This window comes from Dendropsophus ebraccatus, chromosome 9 (genome assembly GCF_027789765.1).
Source record: "Dendropsophus ebraccatus isolate aDenEbr1 chromosome 9, aDenEbr1.pat, whole genome shotgun sequence".
NCBI lineage: Eukaryota > Metazoa > Chordata > Amphibia > Anura > Hylidae > Dendropsophus > Dendropsophus ebraccatus.
The window spans coordinates 6,595,541-6,611,497 of NC_091462.1; the positions used below are offsets into that span (position 1 = coordinate 6,595,541).

The 15,957-nt window shown below is 44.7% G+C and overlaps 1 protein-coding gene across 1 annotated transcript; it reads left to right on the forward strand.

Annotated features, from left to right (window-relative positions):
* Window positions 1–12,342: 12,342 nt before the first annotated feature.
* TMEM177 (transmembrane protein 177) lies at window positions 12,343–15,957 on the forward strand. The gene is made up of 2 exons (XM_069984811.1): window positions 12,343–12,360; window positions 14,417–15,957. Exon 2 carries the CDS (start codon window positions 14,428–14,430, stop codon window positions 15,361–15,363), a length of 936 nt encoding a protein of 311 aa, XP_069840912.1. The 5' UTR covers window positions 12,343–12,360; window positions 14,417–14,427; the 3' UTR covers window positions 15,364–15,957.

The following is a 15,957-nucleotide window of genomic DNA, read 5'->3' on the forward strand; positions in this document are numbered from 1 at the left end:
AGGAGCAGTATTATAGTAGTTATATCCCTGTATATAGGAGCAGTATTATAGTAGTTATATTCCTGTATATAGGAGCAGTATTATAGTAGTTATATCCCTGTATATAGGAGCAGTATTATAGTAGTATATATTCCTGTATATAGGGGGCAGTATTATAGTAGTTATATTCTTGTATATAGGAGCAGTATTATAGTAGTTATATTCCTATATATAGGAGCAGTATTATAGTAGTTATATTCCTATATATAGGAGCAGTATTATAGTAGTATATATTCCTGTATATAGGGGGCAGTATTATAGTAGTTATATCCCTGTATATAGGGGGCAGTATTATAGTAGTTATATCCCTGTATATAGGAGCAGTATTATAGTAGTTATATTCCTATATATAGGGGGCAGTATTATAGTAGTTATATTCCTATATATAGGAGCAGTATTATAGTAGTTATATTCCTATATATAGGAGCAGTATTATAGTAGTTATATTTCTGTATATAGGAGCAGTATTATAGTAGTTATATCCCTGTATATAGGAGCAGTATTATAGTAGTATATCCCTGTATATAGGAGCAGTATTATAGTAGTTATATTCCTGTATATAGGAGCAGTAGTATATTCCTGTATATAGGAGCAGTATTATAGTAGTTATATCCCTGTATATAGGAGCAGTATTATAGTAGTTATATCCCTGTATATAGGAGCAGTATTATAGTAGTTATATTCCTGTATATAGGAGCAGTATTATAGTAGTTATATCCTTGTATATAGGAGCAGTATTATAGTAGTTATATCCCTGTATATAGGAGAAGTATTATAGTAGTTATATTCCTGTATATAGGAGCAGTATTATAGTAGTTATATTCCTGTATATAGGGGCAGTATTATAGTTGTATATATTCCTGTATATAGGAGCAGTATTATAGTTGTATATATTCCTGTATATAGGAGCAGTATTATAGTAGTATATTCCTGTATATAGGAGTAGTATTATAGTAGTTATATTCCTGTATATAGGAGCAGTATTATAGTAGTTATATTCCTGTATATAGGGGGCAGTATTATAGTAGTTACTAGTAAGTATAGTAGAAGGAAATCCTAGTATATAAAGTTGCTGTACCTCCTCAGGGTTTTTCAGCTTCTTCCTCACACTCTGTGGTCTCGGTTACACTATGACTGCTCTGTAGTCCCTGTTACGCTGCGGTTATATACGTTACATGTGTCTGGGTGGGGTTGATGTACAGGAAGTTTGGGGTATTTGAGGCTTTTGGGTTGTATTGAGTTTTCTATCAGTCTCTGAGGTGATAAATAATAATGCAGAGGATGCAGGACGATCACTGGCATCCATTGGTAATGTTATTCCGAGCCCTCAGGGGAGCGGTTCTGTCGGCCGAGCTCCACATGGAGGATTCTCACTGTCTCTGTCAACCTGATCCTGTTACAAATCAATGCGGTGACTGCTGCTTAACCTGATGTCCTGAAACACAGGAGCCCCAGAGGCAGCATCACATGGGAGGGTTAGATACACAGCTCAGCAAACGGTATCACACATGAGAGGTTAGATACATAGCTCAGCTAATGTATCACATATGGAAGGGTTAGATACACAGCTCAGCTAATGTATCACACATGGGAGCGTTAGATACACAGCTCAGTTAATGTATCACACGGGAGGGTTAGATACACAGCTCAACTAATGTATCACACATAGGAGTGTTAGATACCCGGCTCAGCAAATGGTATCACACATGAAATGATTAGATACACAGCTCAGTAAATGGTATCACACATGGGAGGGTTAGATACACAGCTCAGCAAATGGTATCACACATGAAATGATTAGATACACAGCTCAGTAAATGGTATCACACATGGGAGGGTTAGATACACAGCTCAGCAAATGGTATCACACATGGGAGGGTTAGATACACAGCTCAGTAAATGGTATCACACATGGGAGGGTTAGATACACAGCTCAGCAAATGGTAACACATGGGAGGGTTAGATACACAGCTCAGTAAATGGTATCACACATGGGAGGGTTAGATACACAGCTCAGCAAATGGTAACACATGGGAGGGTTAGATACACAGCTCAGTAAATGGTATCACACATGGGAGGGTTAGATACACAGCTCAGCAAATGGTAACACATGGGAGGGTTAGATACACAGCTCAGTAAATGGTATCACACATGGGAGGGTTAGATACACAGCTCTGCTAATGGTGAGAGATGAGCGACCCTGGAGCAGCTGGAGTCCATCCGAACCCGAACTTTCAGCATTTGATTAGCGGTGGCTGCTGAAGTTGGATAAAGCCCTAAGGCTATGTGGAAAGCATGGATATAGTCATCGGCTGTATCCATGTTTTCCAGACAACCTTAGAGCTTTATCCAAGTTCAGCAGCCACCGCTAATCACATGCCGAACGCTCGGGTTCGCTTATCTCTACTAATGGTATGACATGGTAGGATTAGATAGACAGGATAGCCAATCACATGAGATACACAGTTTAGCAGACAGCATCACACTGTAGGATTAGATACAAAGCTCAGCAAACAGTATGACATGGTAGGATTGGATACGGCAGATACGTAGACAGTATCACATGTACTAGGATTAGATACAATGGCTTAGCACACAATATTACACAGAGGGTAATTAGGTACAATGGCTTAGCACACAGTATCACACATTACAGGCTTAGATACTAGCAGCCCTAAAGCTCAGCTCACTCTTGTTGTGTATGAAGAATAAAAGCTGGTGCAATGTCAGTGCGATCCATTCGTGGTTATGGGACCAGGTGGTCGGTGGGATCCAATCTCCAGCAGGCCCATCAGGATCGATCATTGTCAGGATCAGTCATTGCCGGGATCTGTTGAGATCGATCATCCCGGGATCAGTTATCAGAGGATTGGCTGATGATGGGGCTGGTCCTTCATTTCAGATAGACATAACTAGTACAGAATAGTACACACAGCACAGTACAATGCACACAGTATAGTACACAGCACAGTACAATGCACACAGTATAGTACACAGCACAGTACAGTGCACACAGTATAGTACACAGCACAGTACAATGCACACAGTATAGTACACAGCACAGTACAATGCACACAGTATAGTACACAGCACAGTACAGTGCACGCAGTATAGTACACAGCACAGTACAGTGCACGCAGTATAGTACACAGCACAGTACAATGCACACAGTATAGTACACAGCACAGTACAGTGCACGCAGTATAGTACACAGCACAGTACAGTGCACACAGTATAGTACACAGCACAGTACAGTGCACGCAGTATAGTACACAGCACAGTACAGTGCACACAGTATAGTACACAGCACAGTACAGTGCACGCAGTATAGTACACAGCACAGTACAGTGCACGCAGTATAGTACACAGCACAGTACAGTGCACACAGTATAGTACACAGCACAGTACAGTGCACGCAGTATAGTACACAGCACAGTACAGTGCACACAGTATAGTACACAGCACAGTACAATGCACACAGTATAGTACACAGCACAGTACAGTGCACGCAGTATAGTACACAGCACAGTACAATGCACACAGTATAGTACACAGCACAGTACAGTGCACGCAGTATAGTACACAGCACAGTACAGTGCACACAGTATAGTACACAGCACAGTACAGTGCACGCAGTATAGTACACAGCACAGTACAGTGCACGCAGTATAGTACACAGCACAGTACAGTGCACGCAGTATAGTACACAGCACAGTACAGTGCACGCAGTATAGTACACAGCACAGTACAGTGCACGCAGTATTGTACACAGCACAGTACAGTGCACGCAGTATAGTACACAGCACAGTACAGTGCACACAGTATAGTACACAGTACAGTGCACACAGTATAGTACACAGCACAGTACAGTGCACGCAGTATAGTACACAGCACAGTACAGTGCACGCAGTATAGTGCACAGTACAGTGCACACAGTATAGTACACAGTACAGTGCACACAGTATAGTACACAGCACAGTACAGTGCACGCAGTATAGTACACAGCACAGTACAGTGCACACAGTATAGTGCACAGTACAGTGCACACAGTATAGTACACAGTACAGTGCACGCAGTATAGTACACAGCACAGTACAGTGCACGCAGTATAGTACACAGCACAGTACAGTGCACGCATCATAGTACACAGCACAGTACAGTGCACACAGTATAGTACACAGCACAGTACAGTGCACACAGTATAGTACACAGCACAGTACAGTGCACGCAGTATAGTACACAGCACAGTACAGTGCACACAGTATAGTACACAGCACAGTACAGTGCACACAGTATAGTACACAGTACAGTGCACACAGTATAGTACACAGCACAGTACAGTGCACGCAGTATAGTACACAGCACAGTACAGTGCACACAGTATAGTACACAGCACAGTACAGTGCACACAATATAGTACACAGCACAGTACAGTGCACACAGTATAGTACACAGCACAGTACAGTGCACACAGTATAGTACACAGTACAGTGCACACAGTATAGTACACAGCACAGTACAGTGCACGCAGTATAGTACACAGCACAGTACAGTGCACGCAGTATAGTACACAGCACAGTACAGTGTACACAGTACAGTGCACGCAGTATAGTACACAGCACAGTACAGTGCACGCAGTATAGTACACAGCACAGTACAGTGTACACAGTACAGTGCACGCAGTATAGTACACAGCACAGTACAGTGCACGCAGTATAGTACACAGCACAGTACAGTGCACACAGTATAGTACACAGCACAGTACAGTGCACGCAGTATAGTGCACAGTACAGTGCACACAGTATAGTACACAGTACAGTGCACACAGTATAGTACACAGCACAGTACAGTGCACGCAGTATAGTACACAGCACAGTACAGTGCACGCAGTATAGTACACAGCACAGTACAGTGCACGCAGTATAGTACACAGCACAGTACAGTGCACACAGTATAGTACACAGCACAGTACAGTGCACACAGTATAGTACACAGCACAGTACAGTGCACGCAGTATAGTACACAGCACAGTACAGTGCACGCAGTATTGTACACAGCACAGTACAGTGCACGCAGTATAGTACACAGCACAGTACAGTGCACACAGTATAGTACACAGTACAGTGCACACAGTATAGTACACAGCACAGTACAGTGCACGCAGTATAGTACACAGCACAGTACAGTGCACGCAGTATAGTACACAGCACAGTACAGTGCACGCAGTATAGTGCACAGCACAGTACAGTGCACACAGTATAGTACACAGTACAGTGCACACAGTATAGTACACAGCACAGTACAGTGCACGCAGTATAGTACACAGCACAGTACAGTGCACACAGTATAGTACACAGCACAGTACAGTGCACACAATATAGTACACAGCACAGTACAGTGCACACAGTATAGTACACAGCACAGTACAGTGCACGCAGTATAGTACACAGCACAGTACAGTGCACACAGTATAGTACACAGTACAGTGCACACAGTATAGTACACAGCACAGTACAGTGCACGCAGTATAGTACACAGCACAGTACAGTGCACGCAGTATAGTACACAGCACAGTACAGTGCACACAGTATAGTACACAGTACAGTGCACACAGTATAGTACACAGCACAGTACAGTGCACGCAGTATAGTACACAGCACAGTACAGTGCACGCAGTATAGTACACAGCACAGTACAGTGCACACAGTATAGTACACAGTACAGTGCACACAGTATAGTACACAGCACAGTACAGTGCACGCAGTATAGTACACAGCACAGTACAGTGCACGCAGTATAGTACACAGCACAGTACAGTGTACACAGTACAGTGCACGCAGTATAGTACACAGCACAGTACAGTGCACGCAGTACAGTGCACGCAGTATAGTACACAGCACAGTACAGTGCACGCAGTATAGTACACAGCACAGTACAGTGTACACAGTACAGTGCACGCAGTATAGTACACAGCACAGTACAGTGCACGCAGTATAGTACACAGCACAGTACAGTGCACGCAGTATAGTACACAGCACAGTACAGTGCACGCAGTATAGTACACAGCACAGTACCGTGCACGCAGTACAGTGCACACAGTATAGTACACAGCACAGTACAGTGCACGCAGTATAGTACACAGCACAGTACAGTGCACACAGAATAGTACACAGCACAGTACAGTGCACGCAGTATAGTACACAGAGCACATAACAGTGCACGCAGTATAGAACACAGACACTATTGTGCACAGAACACAGTACAGTACACACTGCACAGTACACAGTATAGTACGTACAGTATAGTGCACACAGTATAGTACACACACACTATAGTGCACAGAACACAGTACAGTACACACTGCACAGTACACAGAGCACAGTATAGTACACACACACTATAGTGCACAGAACACAGTACAGTACACAGAGCACAGTACAATGCACACAGTATAGTACACCCAGCACAGTACAGTGCACGCAGTATAGTACACACAGTACAGTGCACGCAGTATAGTACACTCAGCACAGTACAGACACACTATATTGCACAGAACACAGTACAGTACACACTGCACAGTACACAGTATAGTACGTACAGTATAGTGCACACAGTATAGTACACACACACTATAGTGCACAGAACACAGTACAGTACACACTGCACAGTACACAGAGCACAGTATAGTACACACACACTATAGTGCACAGAACACAGTACAGTACACAGAGCACAGTACAATGCACACAGTATAGTACACCCAGCACAGTACAGTGCACGCAGTATAGTACACACAGTACAGTGCACGCAGTATAGTACACTCAGCACAGTACAGACACACTATATTGCACAGAACACAGTACAGTAAACAGAGCACAGTACAGTCTAGTACACAGAACACATTACATTACACACAGCACAATATAGTACGTACAGTACACACAGTATAGTACACAGCACAGTAAAGACACACTATAGTGCACAGAACACAGTACAGTACACACAGCACAGTATAGTACACAGTACAGCACAATACAGTGCACACAGCACAGTATAGTAGGTACAGTATAGTACACAGCACAGACACTATAGTGCACAATACACAGTACAGTACACACAACACAGTATAGTACATAGAGTACACACAACACAGTATAGTAGGTACAGCACAGTACAGTCTAGTGCACAATACACAGTACACACAGCACAGTACACATAATATAGTACAGAACACAGTACAGTGCACACAGTATAGTACACACAGCACATTACACACAATAGTACACACAACACAGTATAGTACACACAGCACTGTACACAGTATAGTACATAGAATACACACAGCACTGTACACAGTATAGTGCATAGAGTACACACAACACAGTATAGTACACACAGCACTGTACACAGTATAGTACATAGAATACACACAGCACTGTACACAGTATAGTGCATAGAGTACACACAACACAGTATAGTACACACAGCACTGTACACAGTATAGTGCATAGAGTACACACAACACAGTATAGTGCATAGAGTACACATAACACAGTATAGTGCATAGAGTACACACAACACAGTATAGTGCATAGAGTACACATAACACAGTATAGTGCATAGAGTACACACAACACAGTACACAGTATAGTACATAGAGTACACACAACACAGTAAAGTACACACAGCACTGTACACAGTATAGTGCATAGAGTACACATAACACAGTATAGTACAAACAGCACTGTACACAGTATAGTGCATAGAGTACACATAACACAGTATAGTACAAACAGCACTGTACACAGTATAGTGCATAGAGTACACATAACACAGTATAGTACACACAGCACAGAAGATGGGATGATAGTGATTGACTCCTATATCTGTATTCAACATAAGGCAATGATCGCCCTCTGCTGGTCATACAGAGGTAATACACCATCTGATGTACAATAATCAGAATGCAGCTGATACGGCTTAGATACAATTGGATTTTCCTACCTCTATAATGAAGGCGGCAGCCATAAACTGCAGAAAACTGCATAGGACAAGGCTCACTGGAAGCTGATGGATCCCAAGAGACCCCATTGACTTTAAAGGGGTTATTATCCAGCGAAAATCTTTTTCTTTCAAATCAACTGGTTTCAAAACAGTTATATAGATTTGTAATTTACTTCTATTTAAAAATATGCTAGTACTTATCAGCTGCTGTATGCCCTGCAGGAAGCGGTGTATTCTCTCCAGTCTGACACAGTGCTCTCTGCTGCCAACTTTGTCCATGTCAGGAACTGTCCAGAGCTGGAGAGGTTTTCTATGGGGATTTGCTGCTGCTCTGGACAGTTCCTGACATGGACAGAGGTGGCAGCAGAGAGCACTGTGTCAGACTGGAGAGAATACACCACTGCCTGCAGGACATACAGCAGCTGATAAGTACTGGAAGACTGGAGATTTTTAAATAGAAGTAAATTACAGATCTATATAACTTTCTGAAACCAGTTGATTTGAACAATTTTCGCTGGAGTTCCCCTTTAATGGGCGTCTGTCAGATTTCCGTCCGGTGTCCGTTTTTCAGCAGTTTATTGTCCATCCGGATTCTACAAAATAAATATAATCTGTGACAGAATAAACACACGGAGAATCAGAACAAGTGTGAACAGGGGTGTGCAGCCTTTCACATAAATGTATATTTATCTCCATATTACAGCCATGAGTCCTGATCTGACTGCGGATCCGGTGGCCTGAAAGAATCATAGGCATAACAGGGATCTATTATAGGGAACGATTATAGGGATCTATTATAGAGATCTATTATAAGAATCATAGGGGTCTATCATCGGGATAACAGGGATCTATTATAGGGAACGATTATAGGGATCTATTATAGAGATCTATTATAAGAATCATAGGCATCAATCATAGGGGTCTATCATAGGGATAATAGGGATCAATCATAGGGGTCTATCATAGGGATAATAGGGATCAATCATAGGGGGTCTATTACTGAGATCTATCATAGGGATAACGGGGATCTATTATAGGGAACGATTATAGAGATCTATTATAGAGATCTATTATAAGAATCATAGGCATCAATCATAGGGGTCTATCATAGGGATAATAGGGATCAATAATAGGGGGTCTATTACTGAGATGTATCATAGGGATAATAGGGATCTATTGTAGAGATCTAACATAGGGATCTATCTTAAAGATCATAGGGATCGGTTATAGGGATCTATCATGGGGATCCTAACAGATCTATGGGGCTTTATAATGCTGTTGGTTGATGTCTGTACACAAGCGGTGAGGGCAAGGACTTGCGGCCATATTACATGTGTGTAATAGAGACTGAACTGCTTCACTATGAAAGGATGAGACTGACCCTGATACCCCGGGGGTGTCAGTCATGTGATCACGGCCGGCAAAGTTAGACCCTATAGATCTCACAGCTAACGGGATCAATACTGTGGTCCCAATAAGCTAGGGTCCGGGTGTGTATGACAGATATGGGGATATGATGGATATGAGACATATGATGGATATTGTGTATGACACATATGGGGATATAACAGTAGTAACAAATTCCTCCAATTCCAACAAACCCCGGGAAAAAACGGCCGCAGGTCCAAGTAGGCAGAAGATAAAATGTAGAATATGTTTATTAAAAAAAAACACAACACGTTTCAAAGTCGAGCCAACTTCTTTATCAAGTATCTAATACCTAGACGTTTGTATTTATGGTGATATAACAGATATGGATATGATGGATGTGGTGGATATGATATATAGGGAGGATATGACGGATGTGGTGGATATGACGGATGTGGTGGATATGACGGATATGGTGGATATGACGGATATGGTGATATGATATATAGGGAGGATATGACGGATATGGTGGATATGACGGATATGGTGATATGACGGATATGGTGATATGATATGTAGGAGGGTTATGACGGATGTGGTGTATATAATGTGGTGATATGACGGATATGGTGATATGACGGATGTGGTGGATATGACGGATGTGGTGGATATGACGGATGTGGTGTATATAATGTGGTGATATGACGGATATGGTGATATGACGGATGTGGTGTATATGACGGATGTGGTGGATATGACGGATGTGGTGTATATAATGTGGTGATATGACGGATATGGAGATATGACGGATGTGGTGGATATGACGGATGTGGTGGATATGACGGATTTGGTGGATATGACAGATTTGGTGGATATGACAGATGTGGTGGATATGACGGATATGGTGATATGACGAATGTGGTAATATGACGAATATGGTGATATGACGGATATGGTGATATGATATATAGGAGGGTTATGACGGGTGTGGTGTATATGACGGATGTGGTGTATATAATGTGGTGATATGACGGATATGGTGGATATGATGGATGTGGTGGATTTGGTGGATATGACGGATATGGTGATATAACAAATGTGGTGATATGACGAATATGGTGATATGATATATAGGAGGGTTATGACGGATGTGGTGATATGACAGATGTCATGTATATGACGGATGTGGTGGATATGACGGATGTGGTGTATATAATGTGGTGATGTGACGGATATGGTGATATGATGGATGTGGTGGATATGACGGATGTGGTGGATATGACGGATATTGTGATATGACGAATGTGGTGGATATGACGGATGTGGTGGATATGACGGATGTGGTGTATATAATGTGGTGATGTGACGGATATGGTGATATGACGGATGTGGTGGATATGACGGATATTGTGATATGACGAATGTGGTGTATATGACGGATGTGGTGGATATGACGGATATGGTGATATGACGGATATGGTGATATGATATATAGGAGGGTTATTACGGATGTGGTGTATATGACGGATGTGGTGTATATAATGTGGTGATATGACGGATGTAGTGGATATGACGGATGTGGTGTATATAATGTGGTGATATGACGGATATGGTGGATATGACGGATATGGTGACATGATGGATGTGGTGATATGACGGATGTGGTGGATATGACGGATGTGACGTATATGACGGATTTGGTGGATATGACGGATGTAGTGGATATGACGGATATGGTGATATGACGGATATGGTGATATGATGGATATGGTGACATGATGGATGTGGTGATATGACGGATGTATTGAATATGACGGATATGGTGATATGACGGATATGGTGATATGATGGATATGGTGACATGATGGATGTGGTGATATGACGGATGTATTGAATATGACGGATATGGTGATATGACGGATATGGTGACATGATGGATGTGGTGATATGACGGATGTGGTGTATATGGCAGATGTGGTGATATCACGGATTTGGTGGATATGATGGATGTGGTGGATATGACGAACATGGGGGGGGAGATTTATCAAACATGGTGTAAAGTGGCACTGGCCCAGTCGCCCCTAGCAACCAATCAGATTCCACCTTTCATTTTCCAAAGAGTCTGTGAGGAATGTAAGGTGGAATCTGATTGGTTGCTAGGGGCGACTGGGCCAGTGTCACTTTACACCCTGTTTGATAAATCTCCCCCATAGTGTGTAGGGTCTGACAGCTTTCTTTATGGGTTTCTGTTGTTTTTGGTTTAATTAAAAATAAAATTAAAAAAAGAATAAGCAGACGCCCCATGTGAGCAGCGCAGGTTATTACCGCTCCGGTATCGCACAGCACGGATAAGGAAGCTGTACATGTTAGAAGGTGATGTCACTTCATTCCAGATCCCTCTGATATCATATTCCCTGAATATGACGTCACGTGACATGAACCCGAACTGCAGCCGCCGATACAATGATTCCACCGCGTGACGTCACCGGCGTGCTGCGTCACTGGAACGCAACGTTCTCTTAACGACTTCTCCCGGCGGCACTTTACGGCTGCAGTGACAGCACACGCGTTGGAGGTCAGTGCCGGTCAGGGGAAGCTGCTGTGGCGGCGGGGGGTATATATGGTGCTAGAGACTTATAGAGATGTAATAACGTGTATATATATTTATATATAGACAGGACTGTGAGGGGAGGCATCGGGCATACCTCCTAACCTGCAGAACTAGAACCCCCAGCATGCACTGACCACGTGTGAGGCTGTCCGGGAATGCTGGGAGTTGTTGTTTTGCTGCAGATTGTATGGAGATCTGCATTCTGTGTCACTGTTCACACAGCGCAGATATACAAACTGGTGGGGATCAGTGTCCGGTCTGCGACACGTAACAAAGTATCAGAGTGCAGATCTGCCGCCATGACTGTGGGGGTCTCCAGACATCTCCGCTGTCACTAGGTGAGACCCCCGCCCAGCTCCGTCCCTGTAATGTGGGGGTCCCCAGAGTCATAGACATCTCCGCTGTCACTAGGTGAGACCCCCGCCCAGCTCCGTCCCTGTAATGTGGGGGTCCCCAGAGTCATAGACATCTCCGCTGTCACTAGGTGAGACCCCTGCCCAGCTCCGAATTATCCCCCCCCCATACCTGTCTGAGTATTATCCCCCCCTATACCCATCTATAAGGATTATCCCCCCCCTATACCCATCTATAAGGATTACCCCCCCTCTATACCCATCTATAAGGATTATCCCCCCTGTACCCATCTATAAGGATTATCTCCCCCCCCCATACCCATCTATAAGGATTACCCCCCCTCTATACCCATCTATAAGGATTACCCCCCCCCCTATACCCATCGATAAGGATTATCCCCCCCCTATACCCATCTATAAGGATTATCCCCCCCCCCTATACCCATCTATAAGGATTACCCCCCCCTATACCCATCTATAAGGATTACCCCCCCCCATACCCATCTATAAGGATTACCCCCCCCTATACCCATCTATAAGGATTATCCCCCCCCTATACCCATCTATAAGGATTATCCCCCCCCTATACCCATCTATAAGGATTATCCCCCCCCCTATACCCATCTATAAGGATTATCCCCCCCTATACCCATCTATAAGGATTATCCCCCCCCTATACCCATCTATAAGGATTATCCCCCCCCTATACCCATCTATAAGGATTATCCCCCCCTATACCCATCTATAAGGATTATCCCCCCCTATACCCATCTATAAGGATCATCCCCCCCTATACCCATCTATAAGGATTATCCCCCCCTATACCCATCTATAAGGATTATCCCCCCCTATACCCATCTATAAGGATTACCCCCCCCTATACCCATCTATAAGGATTACCCCCCCCTATACCCATCTATAAGGATTATCCCCCCCCCCTATACCCATCTATAAGCATTATCCCCCCCCTATACCCATCTATAAGGATTATCCCCCCCCCCTATACCCATCTATAAGGATTATCCCCCCCCTATACCCATCTATAAGGATTATCCCCCCCCTATACCCATCTATAAGGATTATCCCCCCCTATACCCATCTATAAGGATTATCCCCCCCTATACCCATCTATAAGGATTATCCCCCCCCCTATACCCATCTATAAGGATTATCCCCCCCCCTATACCTGTCTATAAGGATTATCCCCCCCCTATACCCATCTATAAGGATTATCCCCCCCTATACCCATCTATAAGGATTATCCCCCCTATACCCATCTATAAGGATTATCCCCCCCCCTATACCCATCTATAAGGATTATCCCCCCCTATACCCATCTATAAGGACTACCCCCCCTATACCCATCTATAAGGATTATCCCCCCTATACCCATCTATAAGGATTATCCCCCCTATACCCATCTATAAGGACTACCCCCCCCCCATACCCATCTATAAGGACTACCCCCCCCCTATACCCATCTATAAGGATTATTCCCCCCCTATACCCATCTATAAGGATTATCCCCCCCCCTATACCCATCTATAAGCATTATCCCCCCCCTATACCCATCTATAAGGACTACCCCCCCCTATACCCATCTATAAGGATTATCCCCCCCCTATACCCATCTATAAGGATTATCCCCCCCCTATACCCATCTATAAGGATTATCTCTCCCCCCCCCCATACCCATCTATAAGGATTATCCCCCCCCTATACCCATCTATAAGGATTATCCCCCCCTCCCATACCCATCTATAAGGATTACCCCCCCCTATACCCATCTATAAGGATTATCTCCCCCTATACCCATCTATAAGGATTACCCCCCCCCCTATACCCATCTATAAGGATTATCCCCCCCCCTATACCCATCTATAAGGATTATCACCCCCTATACCTGTCTATAAGGATTATCCCCCCCCTATACCCATCTATAAGGATTATCTCTCCCCCCCCCCCCCCCTCATACCTGTCTATAAGGATTATCCTGCAGTGATATATGTGTATATGTAACCTTCCCGTCCCTGGTTGTCAGGTGGTCGGAGCATGGCGTTCCCCCTCTTCCTGAAGTTCTGCGTCTTCACTCGGCAGCACCGGGGGAAGCTCCTGGCAGCCTCTTCTCTTGGCCTTTTTGCGGTGAATGTTTCCTACCACGCGTTTCCGGATCAGACGTTCAGGAGGGTATATCAGGGCTGGTGGAAGGGAGAGCCGGCCGCGCTCACCGACAGACTGCAGACCGTGTTCCATGGCGTCCTGGATGAGACCGGCCTGGCCCCCTCAGGGTTCACTCCCTTTGCTGCCTATGGCTTCCAGCCGCTCAGTGCCGGGGTTCCTTGGCTTCCCGCCGGCTGCTTGATTGGAATTCCTGCTAATTATAACGGCAGCGAGCAGGACGGATCGGGGGTCACTGACCGCGTGCTGGTGATCGATGGACAAGAGGTGGACTGGGCCAGCGACCCCGGGATCAGCCTACGAGACTCTCTGACTTTATCCGAAAATGCCCAAAAGTTCTCGTTAGCCCGGGAAGCCGTCCGTGGCCAGAGTGGCGGCCCCGTCCTGCAGGCGTGTGTGGCCCCGCTCTGTCTCACCGCCAGCTGCGTCTCTAGCGTGGGCATCAAGCAGCTGCTAGGCCTCTATGCCGGGCCTGTGTTACTGAGAGGGGTCTTCAACGTCCTGGCCGTTCTCCTGGGCCTTACGGGCTACTACTTGTGCTATGACGCTGTCAGTCAGTGGTTGGATTACAGGTGTGACAGGAAGGCAGCCGCCATCTCTGAGGCCTATGCCCAGGGGGGGCTGGAGTTCTATGAGAAGATTCTGGCACGCAATAGGCTGCTGCGGGGGCTGATGGGTAAGCAGGGGGAGGCCATGTACGCTCCCAGCGGGAACCTCTTCCCTAAGCAGAAATTCCGTCTGAAGCACGCCCCGTACACGGCCCGGAGGGATCGCATCCTGCACACCCTGCAGAGGCAGCAGCAATCATAGAGGACCCAGCGGGTGGACAGGTAGATAGGTCCCTGTATCAACTACTGCTTTACGGGGGAACTCAGGGTACAGACCGACGGATGGAGCTCTGCCGCCCCCTAAAGCTCCTGTCCTGGAGGGGCACCTGGGGCAGGATATAGCGGTGGCACCTGCCCTTCCTGTGGGGTCCCATCACTCCGACTCCATTTACAGGAGGTTTCTATTAGATTTGGGTCATGAGATTAATCATTCTATCTCCTGCTGCTGAGCACCAGGCCTCACTCCATTAGTCCTGTTACAATGTAGCCGTCATTAAAGGGGAACTCCGGGGAACATTTGCTTTCTTTCAAATCAACTGATGCCATAAAATTATACAGATTTATCATTTACTTCCTACAGGACATACAGCAGCTGATAAGTACTGGAAGTCTGGAGGTTTTTATATAGAAGTAATTTACATATCTGTATAACTTCCTGACACCAGTACCGCAGTTTCCCTTTAAAGGGGTTGTCCAGCAAAAAACTTTTTCTTACAAATCAACTGATATCAGAAAGTTATACAGATTTGTAATTTATTTCTATTAAAAAAATCTTAAATCTTCCCATACTTATTAG